At 40.3% G+C, this 21,387-nt stretch overlaps 1 protein-coding gene across 2 annotated transcripts in view; it reads right to left on the bottom strand.

Moving 5' to 3' along the window:
* Window positions 1–3,244: 3,244 nt before the first annotated feature.
* Window positions 3,245–21,387, bottom strand: part of stx3b (syntaxin 3b) — an 89,638-nt gene continuing 71,495 nt past the window's right edge. Inside the window, exons 9-11 of one of the 2 annotated variants that reach the window (XM_060927331.1) lie at window positions 15,571–15,681; window positions 11,436–11,538; window positions 4,113–4,199 (exon numbers count right to left, since the gene is read on the bottom strand). In XM_060927331.1, the coding sequence (XP_060783314.1) occupies window positions 11,449–11,538; window positions 15,571–15,681 (201 nt within the window). In that variant the 3' untranslated portion in view covers window positions 4,113–4,199; window positions 11,436–11,448. Of the gene's footprint in view, window positions 4,200–11,435; window positions 11,539–15,570; window positions 15,682–21,387 lie in introns of both variants that reach the window. The other variant, XM_060927332.1, reaches the window with a different exon arrangement.

Below are 21,387 nucleotides of genomic sequence, written 5' to 3'. Positions count from 1 at the left end.
AAAAGTATGTGAACCTTTGCTTTCAGTATCTGGTGTGACCCCCGTGTGCAGCAATAACTGCAACTAAACGTTTCCAGTAACTGTTGATCAGTCCTGCACACTGGCTTGGAGGAATTTTAGCCCATTCCTCCGTACAGAACAGCTTCAACTCTGGGATGTTGGTGGGTTTCCTCACATGAACTGCTTGCTTCAGGTCCTTCCACAACATTTCCATTGGATTAAAGGTCAGGACTTTGACTTGGCCATTCCAAAACATTAACTTTATTCTTCTTTAACCATTCTTTGGTAGAACGACTTGTGTGCTTGGGGTCGTTGTCTTGCTGCATGACCCACCTTCTCTTGAGATTCAGTTCATGGACAGATGTCCTGACATTTTCCTTTAGAATTCGCTGGTATAATTCAGAATTCATTGTTCCATCAATGATGGCAAGCCGTCCTGGCCCAGATGCAGCAAAACAGGCCCAAACCATGATAATACCACCACCATGTTTCACAGATGGGATAAGGTTCTTATGCTGGAATGCAGAGTTTTCCTTTCTCCAAACATAACGCTGCTCATTTAAACCAAAAAGTTCTATTTTGGTCTCATGCGTCCACAAAACATTTTTCCAATAGCCTTCTGGCTTGTCCATGTGATCTTTAGCAAACTGCAGATGAGCAGCAATGTTCTTTTTGGAGAGCAGTGGCTTTCTCCTTGCAACCCTGCCATGCACACCATTGTTGTTCAGTGTTCCCCTGATGGTGGACTCATGAATATTAACATTAGCCAATGTGAGAGAGGCCTTCAGTTGCTTAGAAGTTACCCTGGGGTCCTTTGTGACCTCGCCGACTATTACACGCCTTGCTCTTGGAGTGATCTTTGTTGGTCCACCACTGCTGGGGAGGGGAACAATGGTCTTGAATTTCCTCCATTTGTACACAATCTGTGACTGTGGATTGGTGGAGTCCAAACTCTTTTTAGAGATTGTTTTGTAACCTTTTCCAGCCTGATGAGCATCAACAACGCTTTTTCTGAGGTCCTCAGAAATCTCCTTTGTTCGTGCCATGATGCACTTCCACAAACGTGTTGTGAAGATCAGACTTTGATAGATCCTTGTTCTTTAAATAAAACAGGGTGCCCACTCACACCTGATTGTCATCCCATTGATTGAAAACACCTGACTCTAATTTCACCTTCAAATTAACTGCTAATCCTAAAGGTTCACATACTTTTGCCACTCACAGATATGTAATATTGGCTCATTTTCCTCAATAAATAAATGAACAAGAATAATATTTTTGTCTCATTTGTTTAACTGGGTTCTCTTTATCTACTTTTAGGAATTGTGTGAAAACCTGATGTTTTAGGTCATATTTATGCAGAAGTATAGAAAATTCTAAAGGGTTCACAAACTTTCAAGCACCACTGTATGAAGTGCTCTAAAATCTCCTGGTAGATGCTGAGCTGACTTTGGACTTGATAAAATACAGTGGACCAACACCAGCAGATGACATGGCACCCCAGATCATCACAGACTGTGGGAACTTCACACTGGACCTCAAACATCTTGGATTCTGTGCCTCTCCACTCTTCCTCCAGACTCTAGGACCTTGATTTCCAAATGAAATGCAAAATTTACTTTCATCTGAAGAGAACTTTGGACCACTGAGCTGAGCAACAGTTCAGTTCTTTCTCTCCTTAGTCCAAATAAGATGCTTCTGACATTGTCTCTTGTTCAGGAGTGGCTTGATATTAGGAATGCGATAGTTGGAGCCCCTTTCCTGAAGACGTCTGTGCGTGGAGCTCTTGATGCACTGACACCAGCCTCAGTCCACTCCTTGTGAAGATCTCCCAAGTTCTTGAATCAACTTTTCTTGACAATCCTCTCAAGGCTGTAATCATCCCTGTTGCTTGTGCACCTTTTCCAGCCAACCTTTTCAGCAGTGACCTTCTGTGGCTTACTCTCCTTGTGGAGGGTGTCGATGATCGTCTCTTTTGGACAACTGTCAAGTCAGCAGTCTTCCCCATGATTGTTGTTGCATGAACTGAATTCGATCGAGAGATACATGGTATTTATACGGTTTTACCGAAACTCGAAACGAAATCTGACATTTTGAATTAAAAAAAGTACATTTTCACTGGAGGCCATAATTATTAAAATTAAAATAGAAAAACGCTTGAAACATTTTAGTTTACAGGTAATGAGCCTAGAATATATTAAATTTTCACTTTCTTAAATAACTGATGGAAAATATTGAACTTCTTCACAATATCTGAATTGTTTGAGATAGACGAGTATATACACAAGTATTTGCTTTTGATCAAATCAACATACATATTCACTTCATTCTATAAGTATACAATGCGCTGTTTGAGGATGAAAATATAGGTCACTCATTACATTCAAATAGGAAGTACATCAAGGAGTGTGTGTGTGTGTGTGTGTGTGCGCGTGCGTGCGCGTGTGTGTACACACAGATCCCCCCTCCCCCAAAAAAGTGTACACACTACCGTTCAAAAGTTTGGGGTCACCCAGACAATTTTGTTTTCTCCATGAAAAGTCACACTTTTATTTACCACCATAAGTTGTAAAATGAATAGAAAATATAGTCAAGACGTTTTTCTGGCCATTTTGAGCATTTAATCGACCCCACAAATGTGATGCTCCAGAAACTCAATCTGCTCAAAGGAAGGTCAGTTTTATAGCTTCTCTAAAGAGCTCAACTGTTTTCAGCTGTGCTAACATGATTGTACAAGGGTTTTCTAATCCTCCATTAGCCTTCTGAGGCAATGAGCAAACACATTGTACCATTAGAACACTGGAGTGAGAGTTGCTGGAAATGGGCCTCTATACACCTATGGAGATATTGCACCAAAAACCAGACATTTGCAGCTAGAATAGTCATTTACCACATTAGCAATGTATAGAGTGGATTTCTGATTAGTTTAAAGAGATCTTCATTAAAAAGAACAGTGCTTTTTTTTTTCAAATATAAGGAAATTTCAAAGTGACCCCAAACTTTTGAACGGTAGTGTAGGTCAAAATGTCCTGTGATGAGCTCAGACTTCCCATGTTCAAGGCCACTTTGGATTAAAAAAAAAACAAACAAACCACCACCACTGGTCACAAAAAAAAAAAATCAAATTTTGCAATTTTCCTTATGATCACAGAATGAAAGGCAAAAACCATTTGCCTTTAGTGCATCATACAACTCCACCCATTCACTTACTCACTCGCTTATTCATTTACTCCTCCTCCAGCAGTTAAAAATATAAAATCATTTATTACCTCAAGTGACTTTTGTTTTACAGGAAAGTGTGAATATTTAAAAACAAAACTTAATTGCACTTTATCCTTCCCAGTTGTGGGTCTGTTGAAGACTGTACACCCAACCTCACCAACACTCATTAAATTGCTTGTACGTTTCATTATTAAATTCCAGTGAAATGAGACATTCATGATAGTGCAAATTATTAAACATCAGCTACGGACCTTGATCAAAACATGGGACCTTATGAGAGAAATTATCAGGTGAGAAGTGTTGCCAAAACTCTATAAATGACCGCTGTTTCCTGAAAACAAATGTACATCTGGTAAGTACTGCCCCAACTGTGGATTTCCATTCATCATGAGTCAGGGAATCAGGAAGTCACTTTCCAGGCAGGTCATTTTTCACAGAGGTATACGAAATGGCACACATGAAATGGCAAGTTGACTGGATGATGTAAAGATGTTGAAGGAAGAAATAGAAAATAATAAATTATAACATACAGTAAAACCACTTTTGGTTCCATGGATGATTAGTAGAGTCTTTGCTGTCGGGCACACTATCAGAAATGTTAAGGCAAGAAAGTGGAGGTCTATTTCTCTGTACAAGCCATACTTCAACAAAATAGTCCTGCCCATTTATGCAAAACAGATTTGCTTTGCAGGCGGCCCAGCAGTCGAAGTGCTTTACCCGAAAGCACGTTTTCAAACAGCCGTGGTGAGGAATCGTCCAACCGTCAGTGGAGGGCACCGTGACAGACGAGATCTTCTGTCTTACCTCTTGAGCAGGGATGAGAGAGAAAAGAGGGACCAGGAATGCCACGGATGGATTAAATGACTAGAGTGGGAGGGGTCACAGAAATGAGTGTAGTCTCAGAGCGTCTGTGTGAGTATGATGATAATGATGATGACCAAAACCACAGCACAGATCACACCCAAGATGATCATTTTCTACCAGAGAGAGAAGAACAGAGTACAGTCAGTTTTGGCAACTATAATAAAATCACTCTACAACAAATAAAGATTCGAGCAGGTAACCCGTCAAAGCCATAGCAAAGGAAAGGAAGATGCTAATGCAGGAGACAATGCGTGAATTAGGCTTGGGTAATGTCAGTCATTAGTGTAATGAGTAATATAAGGCAGGGGTGTCAAGCATACGGCCGGTTCAAATCCGGCACACAATGGGGAACCCATGTTCTAAATTAAACCTTTTGTGGACCGTAATATTGAAAGATTTGAGAAAAAAAAAAAGGAGCTAGTCTGTAGTTATTCCACTAGGGGGCAAAATAGAGCAATTAACTCCAGACCATAAATTCAACTAATGACAAAATTTGCTGATGGGAAATTTGAAAATCTAAAAATTTGCTGTAATCCAGATTAAAAGCCGTTTCCCAATGTCATATATAAAATCCCAATCCGAAGTCGACTTCAGTTCTGGGCTTTAACGCGATTAAAGGTGGAGACAATATATAGCAAACTAGATAGAACTCGACGCCAATGGCGTCGATGGGGATGCCTCCACCTGGTAGACTACACGCCTTATTAAGCTGTGATTTGGGGATGGACATTTGACCTCACAGTAATCTTGACCTGGTGAAATTACTTGTATCAGCCTTGGAGATATTGTGTTCACAAGGTTTTCGGGCAGACATTTGACCTCACAGTGACCTTGCCCTTAGACCTTTTGATCTCAAAATCTAAGCAGTATATCCTTGTCCCCAAATGCACAAATGGTGAAAGTCTGGTGAAATTCCTTTCATTCGCCTTGGAGATAGTGTTCACAAGGTTTTCAGACAGACATTTGACCTCACAGTGACCTTGACCTTAGACCTTTTGATCTCAAAATCTAAAATCAGTTAATGTTTGTCCCAAAGCGCACAAATGGTGAAAGTTTGGTGAAATTCCTTTCATTAGCCTTTGAGATATCGCGTTCACAAGGTTTCGGGACGGACGCACGTGGACAGACATTTGACCTCACAGTGACCTTGACCTTAGACCTTGTGATCTCGAAATCTAATCAGTTTATCTGTGTCCCCAAATGCACAAATGGTGAAAGTTTGGTGAAATTCCTTTCATTCGCCTTGGAGATATTGTGTTCACAAGGTTTGCGGACAGACATTTGACCTCACAGTGACCTTGACCTTAGACCTTTTGATCTCAAAATCTAATCAGTTCATGTTTGTCCCAAAGCGCACAAATGGTGAAAGTTTGGTGAAATTCCTTTCATTAGCCTTTGAGATATCGCGTTCACAAGGTTTCGGGACGGACACACGGATGGACAACCCGAAAACATAATGCCTCCTACACCTTACGGTGGCGGAGGCATAACCAATGCTTGAAAAACCTCATGTCCGATCGTCCCAGACGACTAAAGTCTGTCCAAGGACGAGTAAAACTTTAATGGTAATCGTCCGATCGGACGACAAAAGTTAGTGCTGGCAACCTAAGCAACATAGGCGCCAAGACAGCAGGGAACCAGTCTAAAGTAGTTCGTCTCGTTTCGCGGGAAATGCATTAAAAAGTTCTATTCATCAACGGAATATAGAAAGTACAAAAAATATTTTGAGGAAATCATTAGAATTTCCTTGGTTTTGGTTATAATTCGTTGAAGTATGCGTGTGTTCGAGTGTACTGGAAAAGCTCGGCTCAGAGGGGTCCACGTAATGATGTTAACTATACCAACTGACTAAGGGCGACGAGGGTCAAGGACATCGCGTGCCAGCAGCGCGGTTGAAGCGGGCAGGTGTCAAATATGGAACTTTTATATCACAATTGGAGTTAATAATAAACAATATCACTGAGTAAATGTTCCTTACCTCTAACCAGTGTGTGTGTGAAACCATTTTGTAATTGTTTTTGATGGTTTCATATATTTTGTAATGATGTAATTTTTATTTTCTAAATATTTATCAACATGCCGCCATTGTGGCACAGGAACCTGTGATTTGGTGGACAGCCGACAAAGGGTGTCTCCCATTGGTTGTAAATCGTGACATAAAAATCGTAAGCACATACAGGACCCGCTGATTGGCTGTTCGCATACTGACGCCAAGTGGAGATGTCCGGCGTCTGTTGTTGTTCTCCGAAGAAAACTACAGCTAAAAAAGCTCTACTCCCGGATTCCTTGGACAGTCTTAGTCAGGAAGAAGCGAAGGATAGATATACGCGGAAATTAGAGTTTATTAGCGGTTATGATCAGTGCAAAATCCCTTGAAACGACTGGAGTGACGGTGCAGATTTGTGGCCTAGCGTTAGCTACATGTTGGAATATACCTTCTTTTTCCCGAAAAGTCCCGACACAGAAGAACAGTTTTAAAAGAAACTACAGAAGCAAGAAACACTTCTTTGTGTAAAGACTTTTTCCCGACATCAGCTTTTGGGAACAGAAAGCATTTACTCTCAAAGGGCTCTGACCTAAACTGTAGGCTAGAGCTTATTCCCACTCGTCCATGTCTCATCAACCCCAAGGACATGTAATTACACAGTTATCTGCACTCTATCATTTATACAGTGATGCTTATTATTGCTAAAACAATATCTGAAGTGTTATTATTTGTAAAACAACAAAATATCTTGCTCTAGACTTTCAAACAATATTGTAACCTTTTATTTTAATTTTATCTAATAGCGGATGGTACAATAATTACAAACACTAACAGAATCAGCACATCCCAGTTGTAGCTGTAGTCATATAGTAACCATAATCACCCTTGTAATAATAATTTCAATAAACGGTTAATGTTCAGTTCCCTTTTCATTTATTCTCGATTCAGAGGCACAGCCGAGTCACACAGGTTGATCAGTGTGTAAAGGACAATAACAATTTTATCCAAAATTGTTTTTCCTGCCTTAGTCGATTTATTTCTTTAGTTCAGTGTGTTTGTGTAGAACTCTCTTGAACTGTAGGCTTATTTCTACAATCTGGTTCCACAGTGACACTTTGCACAGGACTGTGCTCCTTTGATAACAGAAACAAAGCTCCAGCGTTATTATTATACTCATTCAAAACTCTACAGCTTAATCTACCCTAAATTATTCATTCCTTTACTACTAGAACTTTTCTTTCTGAATGTGTGTGCATATATTGGTATTATGGTTTTGTGGATTTATGATAATTATGCTGCTTCACCTATTTAAAAAAAATAAAAAATCAACAGCGTTCTGTCTTCTCCAAAATAAAATAAAGCTCTGGGCAAGTGGAATTGTTTTTCGGGCAAGTATGTTTTGGGTGCTGCTTACCCAAGTAAGGTTGGGAGATTTTTTTTGAGGACCACAAATCCATAAATGTGGGGAAAAACTACTTTCTTAGTAAGGAATTATACATTTAATCAATTTTTGCTTTAAATGTGGACGAATAATAAACACATTTAAGAGGAGCTGACGTTTTATTGGTCTATTAAATTTAACTGTACCATGGCCTGGTCACGAAAACGAGTTGGACACTCCTGATATCATGTAACATGGGCTGCGTTCGAATATGCATACTTCCATACTATCACGATGCAAAAAGCAGTATACAGAGCGTCTGAGTACTCAGCAGGTATGTAACAGCAGTCGAACGGTACCCGGATGATCTACTACATCTGTAGCATGCAAAAGTACCACACTACGCAATCCCATAATTCAGCTGGAGTTTCCAAATAACTGGAGAAGAATTATTCCCTTAGGAAAGAAGATGGCTGTCCTTTGAGAAGCTGGTTGATGCAGCGGTGTATAAATGTATCAGGGATTGTTTAAATTGCAGAAATATATACTAGCATATGTTATTTACCAGCTGGGAGGTCCGTATGGTGAAATACCGTGACCGAGGTCTTGAAAGTACTGACCTAGGCCCTCTGGGCCGAGGTCAGTATTCAAGGCCGAGGTCAAGGTATTTCACCATACGGACCGACCTTAAACTGGTAAATAATATTATTTTATTCTTTACCAAATTCTAACAGAAAACGAGAGCGCCCGAAAGGGAAAACCGAGCCGAGCCGCCATTTTGAATCCTCATTCATGGCTGTAAGGCAAATTGCTTCCTCCTCGGTATACAAGTGCACTTCCATGGCAGGAAAAAAAACTACATTTTGCCGCCTATGTAGTCCCCTATTTATACAAAACAGTCATTCAGGATTCAGCCTTGTTTTTGCTCAGCGTTAGCAACAGTTACAGATTTTTAGCTTTCTCCTGAAATGTTTTCATTTATTTCTTCTTCCTCAGGGTAGTAAAACTCGCTTTCGCTGTGAAGACTGTCGTTATCGCGATCCATGATGTAAAATTAATGCTATTCTCCTGAGAAATGCTGGCAAAAATGTATAAGATTTTTGATAATCTCATAAATAAATCTTATAAAAAAATAAGAGAAATGTTGACAAAAAATTCTACTAAGTTTGTTGTTGCTGTGAACGAGCGAGTCGCCAGAGGTCCGTACCTGCTCGCCAGCCAATCAGAGTGCAGGATTTGATGGAAACTGCACCACGAAAAAAATGTTATTTACCAGCTGGGAGGTCCGTATCATGAAATACCGTGACCGAGGTCTTGCAAGTACTGAGTGAGGCCCTCTGGGCCGAGGTCAGGGTATTTCACCGTATGGACCGACCTTAAGCTGGTAAATAATATTTTTATTTTTGTCTTTACCAAATTCTAACAGAAAACGAGAGTGCCCGAAAGGAAAAACCGAGCCGAGCCGTCATTTTGAATCCTCATTCACGGCTGTAATGCAAATTGCTTCCTCCTCGGTATACAAGTGCACTTCCATGGCAGGAAAAAAACTACATTTTGCCGCCTATGTAGTCCCCTATTTATACAAAATTGAGTCATTCAGGATTCAGCCATGTTCTTGATTGGTATTGGCAGCAGTTACAGGTTTTCGACTTTCTCCTGAAATATTTTTTTATTTCTTCTTCCTCAGGGTAGTAAAACTCGCTTTCGCTATGAACACTGTCGTTATCGCTATCCATGCTGTAAAATTAATGCTATTCTCCTGAGAAATGCGAAAATAAATGTTGACAAAAATTGCTACTATGTTTGTTGTTGCTGTGAACGAGCGAGTTGCCAGAGGTCCGTAACCGGGGTCCGTACCGTAGGATACGGACCCGCTCGCCAGCCAATCAGAGCGCAGGATTTGATGGAAACCAGACCGTGAAAAAAATAAATACATTTAACGTCACAGCATATGTAGGTATACGTCATCTGTGAACATCCGGGTCAGAGGACAGGTAACATGGCGACGGGGTATGTCCAAATTGTCTCCTTACTAATGAAATCACTCGCGTACTAATAGAACGCACTACAGTTACGGTTGGGTAGTAGGTACGTAACCATTAGTATGTACCAAGTATTCGGATGCAGCCATAGTCTTTACGAGTTACATGAACAGTGCTGTTCCAGTTTGCATTTAGCAATAAGTGGGATCATGGGGCTTCATTTATAAAAGGTTAATCATTTACAGCTGCAAAAATGCAAGTGATAACAGGAACTAATCTGTCTCACGGAAGCAGCAAAATATTAAACACAACTATAAATAGATAAACTCTATCACGCTGTTTGTACAAGTGATATAAAAATGCTCATCATTAGCAAATTGCTGTGGAATAAAACACTTCAGTGCATGCTGTTAAGGGAAAATAATAGTAACTCCGTGTTACATCAGTGGGCATCACACCACATCAGCGCTGATTATTTTACTCAAACGGCCCAGCTGGGTCATATTAAACTCCTTATATAATTCATTACTTAACCAGCTAACCAGCATTTAACACTTGTACTATCCGTGTCCCATGATATAAGAATATTTCAGGACACTCAGCGTCAGTAATTCATGGGTTGTGATTAATAAAGGGGAAATATTTAAGCACTTATTAGAAAAGAAGCAATTTTCAAGGTGTTGTATGCGCACACACACTAAACAGACTTGATGTTTTAACCGATGGTGTGTGCGCTAATGAACAGTTACCCAAGCCTTTTAGGCTACATCCACACGACAACGGCAACGAGATGTTATTAAAAAAATATCGCGTCCACATGGGCAACGGATCAGTAAAATATCAGGTACACATGGCAACGCAACGCTCGCTGAAAACGATGCAATACCCATGCCACACCTCTAGGGGTGCTGTAAGACGGTCCCATCGGAGACACTGGAACAATAGAAGTAGTAAGGACGCATGCGCATAAACTATTATGCGCGAGACTTCATATTAGCCACAAAGTCAGAAAAATCTGTTCGTAAAATTACGTTATAATGACCAAATACAATGAAAAGTATTTTTCCAGTCTCACCTGTGAAAGGTAATCCCATGTGATCTCGTTTGGACGGCAAACCTGTTGGTACAGTTAAACGCAGCTAATCTTTATTCTCCGCTTTGACCTATCCAATATGGCGGCGAGGATGACGTATGATTCTACGCGGAAGGCGGCGTCTTTAATGGTCCGGAATAAATTGAATGCTACACGTTGATGGATTAATTTGTTCTTCTACGCCCTTTTTGAGGAATGTATTGTAGGACTTAAACCAACATCTGAAGAGGTGAGATCGCTCCTTTTTTTTCCCTATTTTTGCTGGTGGGATTGACTCTGCCCTAAGGGATATTCTCTCTCTCTCTGCACCATTACACAATAAATATTCACAGTGAAAATATTTTGTAAGCGTGTTTCATGAACCAAGTTATAGGATTTGTTGACAACTCTCATCGAGTTCGTTACACTTCTACCCGGCGTGAAGCACATGTGGTTGTGACGTCATCATAAACAAATCCGTTCTACTCATCCAGACGACTTCGCAACGGCGCCGTTGCCAGATCTTTCCACTCTGGAACCCGTTCTCAAAAGATTTCGTTTTGGGGCACCCAAAACGCCGGTGCCGTGTGGACGCCAGGCCGAAACGATAAACAATTTTATCGGATTCACCTGAATCCGTTGCCGTGTGGACAGGGCCTAAACAGACTTGATGTTTTAACCGATGGTGTGTGCGCTAATGAACAGTTACCCAAGCCTTTTAGAATGCAAGTATGCAGGAAGAAAGCTAGAAAACTAAACACCATCATCTAAAACCTCACTTAATGCAGTAAAACCCTTAAACCCTACCCCCACACACACAAACAAAATCTGCACTACAGCCCACACCCCATTTTTATCTCTCTCTCCCTCACTCACACACACACACACACACACACACACACACACACCTTTCCTATACTTACTCACCAGCTATAGTAACTTACGCCCGTGTAAGTCCTACAGACAGCCCTATTACCAAAGCAACAATGGCAAGAAGTACCAATACAATACACACTATAATCACCACTTTCTGTGAAAACACAAAGAGTTGGGATTAGTTTCATATCCTCTAATTAGTATTATAACTCGTCTCAGGTTGACCACAAAAATGCACATTTCTGACATTTGAACAAAAACAGCATACAAGAGTACGTACAGAGCATGCACACAAGCAAGTCATAATAAAGCACAGTTCGACAAATATGGACACAAAAGCTGCAGATGCTGAAATTCGTAGTTAAAAAGAGTGAAATGTGGAAAGAGAAAAGAATCAGTGTGTGTATGTGTGAATATACTAGTGCATCTCAAAAAATTAGAATACCATGAAAAAGTTCCTTTTTTTTCATAATTTAATTCAAAAAGGTAAACTTTCATATATTCTATATTCATTACATGGAAAGTGAAATATTTAAAGCCTTTTTTGTTTTAATTTTGATGATTATGGCTTATAGCTCATGAAAATCAGAAATCCAGTATCTCAAATTATTAGAATATTCCCTAAGATCAATCAAAAAAAGATTTACAATACAGAAATGTCCAACTTCTGAAAAGTATATTCATTTATACACCCAATACTTGGTTGGGGCTCCTTTACCATGAATTACTGTATCAATGTGGTGTGGCATGGAGGTGATCAGTCTGTGGCACTGCTGAGGTGTTACTGAAGCCCAGGTTGCTTTGATAGTGGCCTTCAGCGTATCTGTATTGTTGGGTCGGGTGTTTCTCATCTTCCTCTTGACAATACCCCATAGATTCTCTATGGGGTTCAGGTCAGGCAAGTTGGCTGGCCAAACACACACAGTAATATCATGGTCAGCAAACCATTTGGTAGTAGTTTTGGCACTGTGGGTAGGTGCTAAGTCCTGCTGGAAAAGGAAATCAGCATCTCCAAAAAGCTCGTCAGCAGATGGAAGCATGAAGTGCTCTAAAATCTCCTGGTAGATGGCTGTGTTGACTTTGGACTTGATAAAATACAGTGAACCAACACCAGCAGATGACATGGCACCCCAAATCATCACAGACTGTGGAAACTTCACACTGGGCTTCAAACACCTTGGATTCTGTGCCTCTCCACTCTTCCTCCAGACTCTAGAACCGTGATTTCCAAATTAAATGCAAAATGTACTTTCATCTGAAAAGAGGACTTTGGACCACTGAGCAACAGTCCATTTCTTTCTCTCCTTAGCCCAGATAAGACACTTCTGACATTGTCTCTGGCTCAGGAGTAGCTTGATATTAGGAATGCGAAAGTTGTATCCCCTTTCTTGAAGATGTCGTCTGTTCGTGATGGGTCTTGATACACTGACACCAGCCTCAGTCCACTCCTTGTGAAGCTCTCCCAAGTTCTTGAATCAACTTTTCTTGACAATCCTCTCAAGACTGCGGCCATCCCTGTTGCTTGTGCACCTTTTCCAGCCGCCCTTTTCAGCAATGACCTTTTGTGGCTTACCCTCCTTGTGGAGGGCATCAGTGATCATCTTCTGGACAACAGTCAAGTCAGCAGTCTTCCCCATGATTGTGGCTGTGTGTACTGAACTAGACCGAGAGATACACTGTGTTCATACTGTTTTACTCAAACTCGAAATGAAATATTCTAATATTTTGAGATTTTTTTATGTTTTTGTACTGTATGCCATACTGATTAAAATTAAAATAGAAAAATGCTTGAAACATTTTAGTTTGTGTAATGAGTCTATAATATATAACATTTTCACTTTCTTAAATAACTGATGGAAAATATTGAACTTTTTCACAATATTCAAATTTTTTGAGCTGCACTAGTATATTTTTTAAGAAGCGTGTAGAGGTTTCTATTTAATTAATTTTTCAATTAAATTTGTTTATTAAATAGCCCAAGTAATCATGTTGCATCATAAACAATATATTACATTAGAGGCACTTGGTAGACACTCTTATCCAGAGCGACGTACAACATACCCAGAGCAGCCTGTGGAGCAGTTGGGGGTTAGGTGTCTTGGCTCCACCTCCTAAAAACTTCTAATTATATATGAAGAGTTTGGTTCCAAAATGCTATATATCCAATTCCATTGTTTCGGGAAAAATCACTTTTTCTGATTACGGGAAGTGATAAAAGGAAAAGCACTGGATCCTGTTTTAAAATGTATTGACGAACTCCTTAATGATAATAAACTTCAAAAATGAAATCCAGAACTAATTAACAGCTTTTAACTGAACCAAGTAACGGTTTTTTTGTCAAGTCGCTACATATCCACGCCACTTTCCCCCAAAATGCTACATATCCCTTTCTATTTAAAGTGCATTTAACCCTGTTATTTCATGACAGATTTTATTTTATAGATTTTTTTTCTATTATTTTATCGAAATTATTCATAATTCAGCATGAAATTGTCCAATAAATGAGAGAAGTGACGAAGCAATTTCCTACTTCATGGGTGCAGCCATCTTAGAAAACTTCACGCCAACGGTGGCCTCTGATTGGCCAAATGGATGTATCTGGTTTTGAGAAAAATCGGTGATGGCGCTTGTCGCGTTTTGGAATGAAAGGCCGTAATTCAGTGTGTAAATCAATGGCGGATATTGTATTTTGGCGAAAACTGAATACGGTACGAGTAAGACATGATAATTGTTGATGGTTTGGTGGCGGGAGTTTCAATTTTTCAAATTTGGCGTTTACCGCATTTTGGAACCAAACTCTTCTTATATTTGTTTGAACTGATGATGTTGGAATCTGCAGTTGTTTCAAAATGGCTCCAAAAGACATTCCTGAGTGTGTAAATCTATGATCCTCTTCCTCAGATCTGCACTGAGCTCCTTGGACTTTCCCACTGTACTGTGTGTTGGTCAATCCAATGAGTGTCAAACAAACTCTTTTTGTTGGCACAGAGAAGCTGCCAGCTGTAATCAATCATGATCACCAACAGGAAGTTCAGAGGCCTTGGCAAGTTCAAAGACATTTTGGAACTTTCAGCACCACTGAATTAACAATCCAAGTGGGCGTATGCAGATTTTTGACACTGTACGTCAAAAAAAAAAAACAAAAAAAACAACAAACTAAAATCAACATGTTAATACAGTAAATGTCGTTAATTAGCTTATTTCTATCATACACAAATATCTGCACTGGAGCGAAACGCAATCTCACTGGTCAAAAAGAATTAAAAGTGAAATATATTAATACACGCTCTGTATTGCTTTTTTTTTTTTTTTAAATCAGTGACGTATTGAAAATTGAAGGACTGAAACTGCAAACTGCGCCCTCTCTGCTTTCTATTTGTAAGAACATTTCATAACATGGGTTGTGCTGCATCATTCTCCACCCTGTGACTCTCACGCCAACTCTATAAACATACAGAAAGAACTCATGACTGTGTCCTAAACAACATCCGGCACACTAAATAGAATGGCTGGATTAAGTTCATAAAATAAGTCGGTACTGAGGGGGTCCGTGAACATGTCCGTGGCTACAGAATATTTCAGAGCCACTTGCTTTTGTAAAAAAAAAAAAAATGTTAGCTTATTTACAGAAAACCTTCATACTGATTCTTGTGTGTGGTCGAGCTGTTGTGAGTTTTAACCACAGGAAGGCGTGCTCCTCTCACTAAACACACTCTGTGTGTTATATTTCTATAGCAACAGTACTCAATGTGCGAACAGGTTTTGACAGAAGGAGTGGGTGGAGAAACGTGCATGTCATTTTAAAGAGCTGTAACAATGTGAGGCTTGGTTCAAACACAATATCATGGTGTTTATTCGCAAAACACGAAGGGATGAGGAGTTTGAGGAACGGCCAGGACAGAGGGGGCGGGGTCAGGTATTTCTCAGCCACTCACGCGCCGCGCCTCCTGCTGAAATTTGGCGGCTTTTTTAGTGTCAGCTACTGCGCGCTCCACAAAGCCTACCGACTGGTCCATGTTGCTCTCAATCCTGTCAATCATTCCACCCTGACAGGTGACGGGCCAAAAATGGAGGAGAGACAGACAGAGAGAGAGAGAGAGAGAGAAGGGGGAGGGGAAAAAATACGAAGAAAGAGACAGCAGGAGCAGTGATGTTATTGTGTGAAAAAGGTGTGTTTGTTCCATACCTTCCGTGCTTTGCTCTGATACCTGACTGCTTTCTTAGTTTCAACCTTTGCTGCTGCAACATGATCCTCTGCTTTTGATACATTTGCCTCAATGTTATCAATGATGTCCCCCTGAAATACAAACACACACGATCAGGAAGAACCACACACACACACTCAACAAAATATATTATTTACCAGCTGGGAGGTCTGTATTGTGAAATACCACGACCGAGGTCTTGAAAGTACCGACCGAGGCCGAGGTCACGGTATTTCACCGTACGGACCGACCTTAAGCTGGTAAATAATATTTTTATTTTTTCTTTACCAAATTCTAACAGAAAACGAGAGCGCCCGAAAGGGAAAACCGAGCCGAGGCGAGCTGCAATTTTGAATCCTCATTCACGGCTGTAATGCAAATGGATTCCTCCTCGGTATACAAGTGCACTTCCATGGCAGGAAAAAAAACTACATTTTGCTGCCCATGTAGTCCGCTATTTATACAAAATTGAGTCATTCAGGATTCAGCCATGTTTTTGCTCGGGGATTAGCAAGTTAGAGGTTTTTAGCTTTCTCCTGAAATGTTTTCTTTTATTTCTTCTTCCTCAGGGTAGTAAAACTCACTTTCGCTGTGAACACTGTCGTTATCGCGATCCATGCTGTAAAATTCATGCTATTTTGAATCCTCATTCACGGCTGTAATGCAAATTGCTTCCTCCTCGGTATACAAGTGCACTTCCATGGCAGGAAAAAAAACTACATTTTGCTGCCTATGTAGTCCCCTATTTATACAAAATTGAGTCATTCAGGATTCAGCCATGTTTTTGCTCGGCGTTAGCAACAGTTACAGGTTTTTAGCTTTCTCCTGAAATGTTTTCTTTTATTTCTTCTTCCTCAGGGTAGTAAAACTCGCTTTTGCTGTGAACACTGTCGTTATCGCCATCAATGCTGTAAAATTAATGCTATTCTCCTGAGAAATGTGAAAATAAATGTTGACGACAAATTGCTACTATGTTTGTTGTTGTTGTGAATGAGCGAGTCACCAGAGGTCCGTATCCGGGGTCCGTAACTGGGGTCCGTACCGTAGGATATGGACCCGCTCGCCAGCCAATCAGAGCGCAGGATTTGGACAGCGAAAAAAATAATATGCATCATCGCTCAATTATTTTTACGCCATTTTGATTGGCTGTGCAAACTGCAAATAACTGCGTACACTGCAAAAAACCAATATCTTAGCAAGTGAAAATATCTTGAAAATAGTTGAAACGATCTAGCATTTCCTATTAGAAGAATACAAGACACCAATTCTGAGATTATTAAACCTAGTTCTAGATTGCAACCGACTTATTCCAAGATGTCTCATCAAATAAAATTATCTGTCCATGCAGCAAGATAATTTCACTAGTATTAAGTAAGTTTCTCCTCAAATTCAGTTTTAAGTTTTTTGCAGTGTACAAACAATGCTCTGCTCTACTCATGCACAGTTACTCTGCACTTTTATCAACGTGGCTCGCTTCCCTAAATTGACAAACAATGAGCTGGCTTCTTGAACTGAAAATAAAAACAGTGAACTTTATCACCAGCATTTAAAAAAAAAAAAATAATTTGAATGATAAAACAATTATTGAACCCCGTTTTCACAAAATGTCATGATTTGATAGTGTGTCTGCCTTCAGCATCGGCAAATAATTGCTTGTTCGCTACGAACAAAATCACGATATTTTTGTTCCACCTTGTCTAATAATTGCTTATTATTCGACATTATTAATATACAACTCTCCCCTTGTGGCTCGGTTCACGTTCAGGCTTTTTCCACTGCACAAAATAGCAGAACATATGGCACCACAAAGCAGTGATTCAGTACCGAAGGTTTCAGTGGTATGTTTTTTCCGTTGCTGCTGAAAGTATAATCAGGAACTAAAGGGACACAAGGCGGTCCTTGTTGCTAACTGGCTACACAGACAGAATAAGAGATCAAACACAATGAAAAATACTGAAAAAAAAAAATCTGGTTCACTGGTGCTAGATTTAGGTTATTAAAATCAAAAGTTCTCCAATTTTAATTCATTAACAACTGACGTCTAATACCTTTAACCATTTCTGGTTATATGTAACGTTGCGGAAATTATAAGGACTGACAAAATCACTGTAGTATATATATATAAGAGGAATACAACACTTCAGACAACACTACCAGGAATTCTGCTTCACTCTATTTGCTGAAGTCATGGATTCCCTGTTTGCACCTTGACACCACCATATGCTCATATTCATTTTGGTTTCCACAATCATTGACTTGTTACCTGAGTGTGATCGCCTGTTCAGTGCTTAATTCTGATTAGTTTGTTTGCTAGTTACACCCTGTTGTGTCAACATCTTGGGGTGCCTTATTTTCCTACCGTAGTTTCTTAGTTCGCATTTCTTGTAACTTTGAGCCTGTTAGTTTGGTGATCATGCACGTGTCTATGATAGCCCTGTCTATCCTCTTTTATTCTATCCACATTCACTGGATATGAGCAATCTAGCGCGCCGATTAGCTACTCTACTACTAGGCTATCACATACATGTCAACCTATATGAAATGTCCGTATTTTATACGGATTTGATTCAATAAATGTAGTATACAGGCGTATAAATAAAGTTATACGGATTCTTTAAAAAAAACTTCAATATTTATTGAGAGCTATAATCAATTCCCACGATGATAAAAGAGCGCATAACATTTACAAACGTACTGTACACCACAGAAAGCACAAACAGCCAGTAAAGAGTCTTATGAAATCGCGCGTTATCTTGTGGTAGCGAGACTTCGTTCCACTTTTGATCATGCGCACACCACATTGCGAGAATCCCGCCAACCGTGAAGTCATAGACATATAAACATAGATGCTGCCTTCTGCGTAGAATCATACGTCATCCTCGCCGCCATATTGGATGTGGCAAAGTGGAGATTCTTCAACCGTCTCTGGTATAGCGTCTAGACGGTAGCCGAGAATAAAGATGCCTCATTCATGTGCTGCGTTTAACTGTACCAACAGGTTTACCGTCCAAACGAGATCACATGGGATTACCTTTCACAGGTGAGACTGGAAAAATACTTTTCATTGTATTTGGTCATTATAACGTAATTTTACAAACAAATTTTCCTGACTTTGTGGCTAATATGAAGTCTCGCGCATAATAGCTGTGCGGTGAAACCTGTCTCCAAACAACGAAGTATTTCCTTCGTAACTACGCTGATAACACTTTGTGTTTTTGTCAAACATTGGAGCTTTGTATTCATTCTGAAGGTTTATTGTTATTAATATTGAATAAAAAGTAACTGGGATATATCATTGTTAATTATCATTCAAATTTTAGGTAAATTATTTTAATTTGCATCTTATACGGATTTTATAAGGGAAATACGGATTTTGGAGGTTGGTTATACAGGTTTGATTGACCAAAGGTTGACATGTATGCTATCAGTTCATATACTGTTAGTCGAAAAAAACAAAATGGCAGAGTGGGTTGCTCAACCAACCGAGGACGAAATAAAAACTACTCGAAAACAAAATCCCAAAAAATTATCAAGTATTTAAAAGAAAGAGAAATAGCTAAAAGAATATTGTTCTCCCCCAAATAGTGCCTGTTACACACTCCAGCCCAGTCGGTGGCAGTAATAAACCTTTAAGTTGGTTTGTCAACTGCCAAAAAAACCCTAAAGAAGAAGCCCCCCCCCCAAAAAAAAAAAAATTTAAATACAAGCAACAAAATATGGAATAAAAGTATTTGACGGTAAGAACGTATCTTTTTTTATTTTCAAGAATTATTACTATTATAGCATTTTTCACAAATTGCTCCTGTCATTTCACCAGTTTGTTTACATTCCAAGCAGAAATTATTTTGTCGGACGTTTGGTCTAAAGCTCATCAAATTTGAAAAAAATAAAATTAAATAAAAATGCTCCGTTTCTGAAAATCCAGTGAACGTGGATAGAATAAAACAGTTATTCCACTCAATCTCATCGTACAAGGCTTATAGCCAACTCATGTATGACTCAATTTCGTGGAATAACTGTTAAGTGATCCCTATACTCTTCTCCGATTATGATACTTGCATTTCCCTTAATAAAGGCCACACTGAGTTTACACACTTGTGCAGGCGTTATGTGCTGTAAAATAAAAAGTTCCTAAAGTCCCACTAGTTCTCTTTTAAGCCTAGGGCTTGTTTTTGAATGTGAAATGGAAACACACTATTCGAAACTCACACATTTGACATTCACAAACTGAACAGGATATGGCACGTGTCAAAAATACAACCACTTACCTCTCAGGTTTTTTTCCCCCTCAGACAGCATTTAATAAGCAAAATAAAACAACTTCATCAACACTATTTTACTGTGTAATAGATTCTAAACAAATCGACTGAGTGCTAATGGTTATTCTATATGTACTACCTCTGGGTGGTAATGAATGTGTTAATACATGCATGTGAGGAATGAAATGAAAAGAAAATGAGAAAAAGGCCATGCGAAAGTCAGGGAAAGGGATCTGGAAAACTCACATTTGGAAAGAAGCTGTATTTCTGGACAGTGGATCAGCGTTAAAGAGCAGGTGACCAATCACAGTGAGGAGCCAGAGAGAAAAGGAAAACTGGGACAAAAAAAAAAACAAAAAAAACAACACACAACCTGGAAGTAGATAAAATGTCCGAGAAGAGGAAAGACAGGAAAAGAAGAGGAGGTAGAAAATGAAAAATAGACATAAAGTCTTTCTGAGGCGGCTGATGAAAGGACGCGTGCATGACTGATACCCCTTTTCCACCAAATCAGTTCCAGGGCTGGTTCGGGGCCAGGGCTGGTGCTGGTTCACAACTCGTTCAACTTACGAACCAGCTGAGAACCAGTTTGCTTTTCCATAGCTCGCGGTGCTAAGGAAAGCCACGTCATTACGTCACTGTATACGTCAGTTACGTCGCTACGTTTGCATAAACCTTGGCGCGAATATTGAAGCAAAAACAACACGGAAGCAGCAGCAACAACAATAATAATAATGGATGACTTCGCGTTTGGCGGCACGGTGGTGTAGTGGTTAGCGCTGTTGCCTCACAGCAAGAAGGTCTGGGTTCAAGCCCCGTGGCCGGCGAGGGCCTTTCTGTGCGGAGTTTGCATGTTCTCCCTGTGTCCATGTGGGTTTCCTCCGGGTGCTCCGGTTTCCCCCACAGTCCAAAGACATGCAGGTTAGGTTAACTGGTGACTCTAAATTGACCGTAGGTGTGAATGTGAGTGTGAATGGTCGTCTGTGTCTATTGCCGCTTTTCCACTACAAACGCGGCTGAGTCGGGCTGAGCCGTGCCGTGCTGAGTCGGGCTGAGCGGGGCTGTTGGAGTTGCATTTCGACTACAACCGCGCTGAACCGTGCTGGCTGGAAGTGGGTGGACACATTGGGTGGAGTTAGCGAAAGTGGGTGGACGTCAGGTGATGTCGTTAAGCAGCGCAAACAGTGACATCAGTGATCTTTTAAGCGGTAGTCTCACGACCCGGAGAGTAAACAATAAACATGGAGGACATGGAGTCGTTAGTGTTGCTGGTCTTGGTGCTGTGGCTTGTTGTCACCGACAACGCGGACAGATACTGGCAAGAGCGTATAGATGAGGCGAGGCGCATAAGGCTTCAGAAATTCTCGTAATTCGTAATTATTCTCCTTCCGGGTTTGCGGTGTTTACAGATCCCAGCGCGCTCGCGGGGCGTGTGTGGGCATGTGAGGACACTCCTCCTCACCAATCAGTGCACAGGGGAGTGTCTGCTCACGCCCCCAACCTCACTTGGCACGGCTTGGCTCGCTTCAGCCCCACTCC

The sequence above is a fragment of the Neoarius graeffei genome, chromosome 8 (assembly GCF_027579695.1).
Source record: "Neoarius graeffei isolate fNeoGra1 chromosome 8, fNeoGra1.pri, whole genome shotgun sequence".
NCBI classification, from domain to species: Eukaryota; Metazoa; Chordata; class Actinopteri; order Siluriformes; family Ariidae; genus Neoarius; species Neoarius graeffei.
Note: the sequence above shows the minus strand (reverse complement) of the source record. Positions and strands in the feature narration are given on the sequence as shown.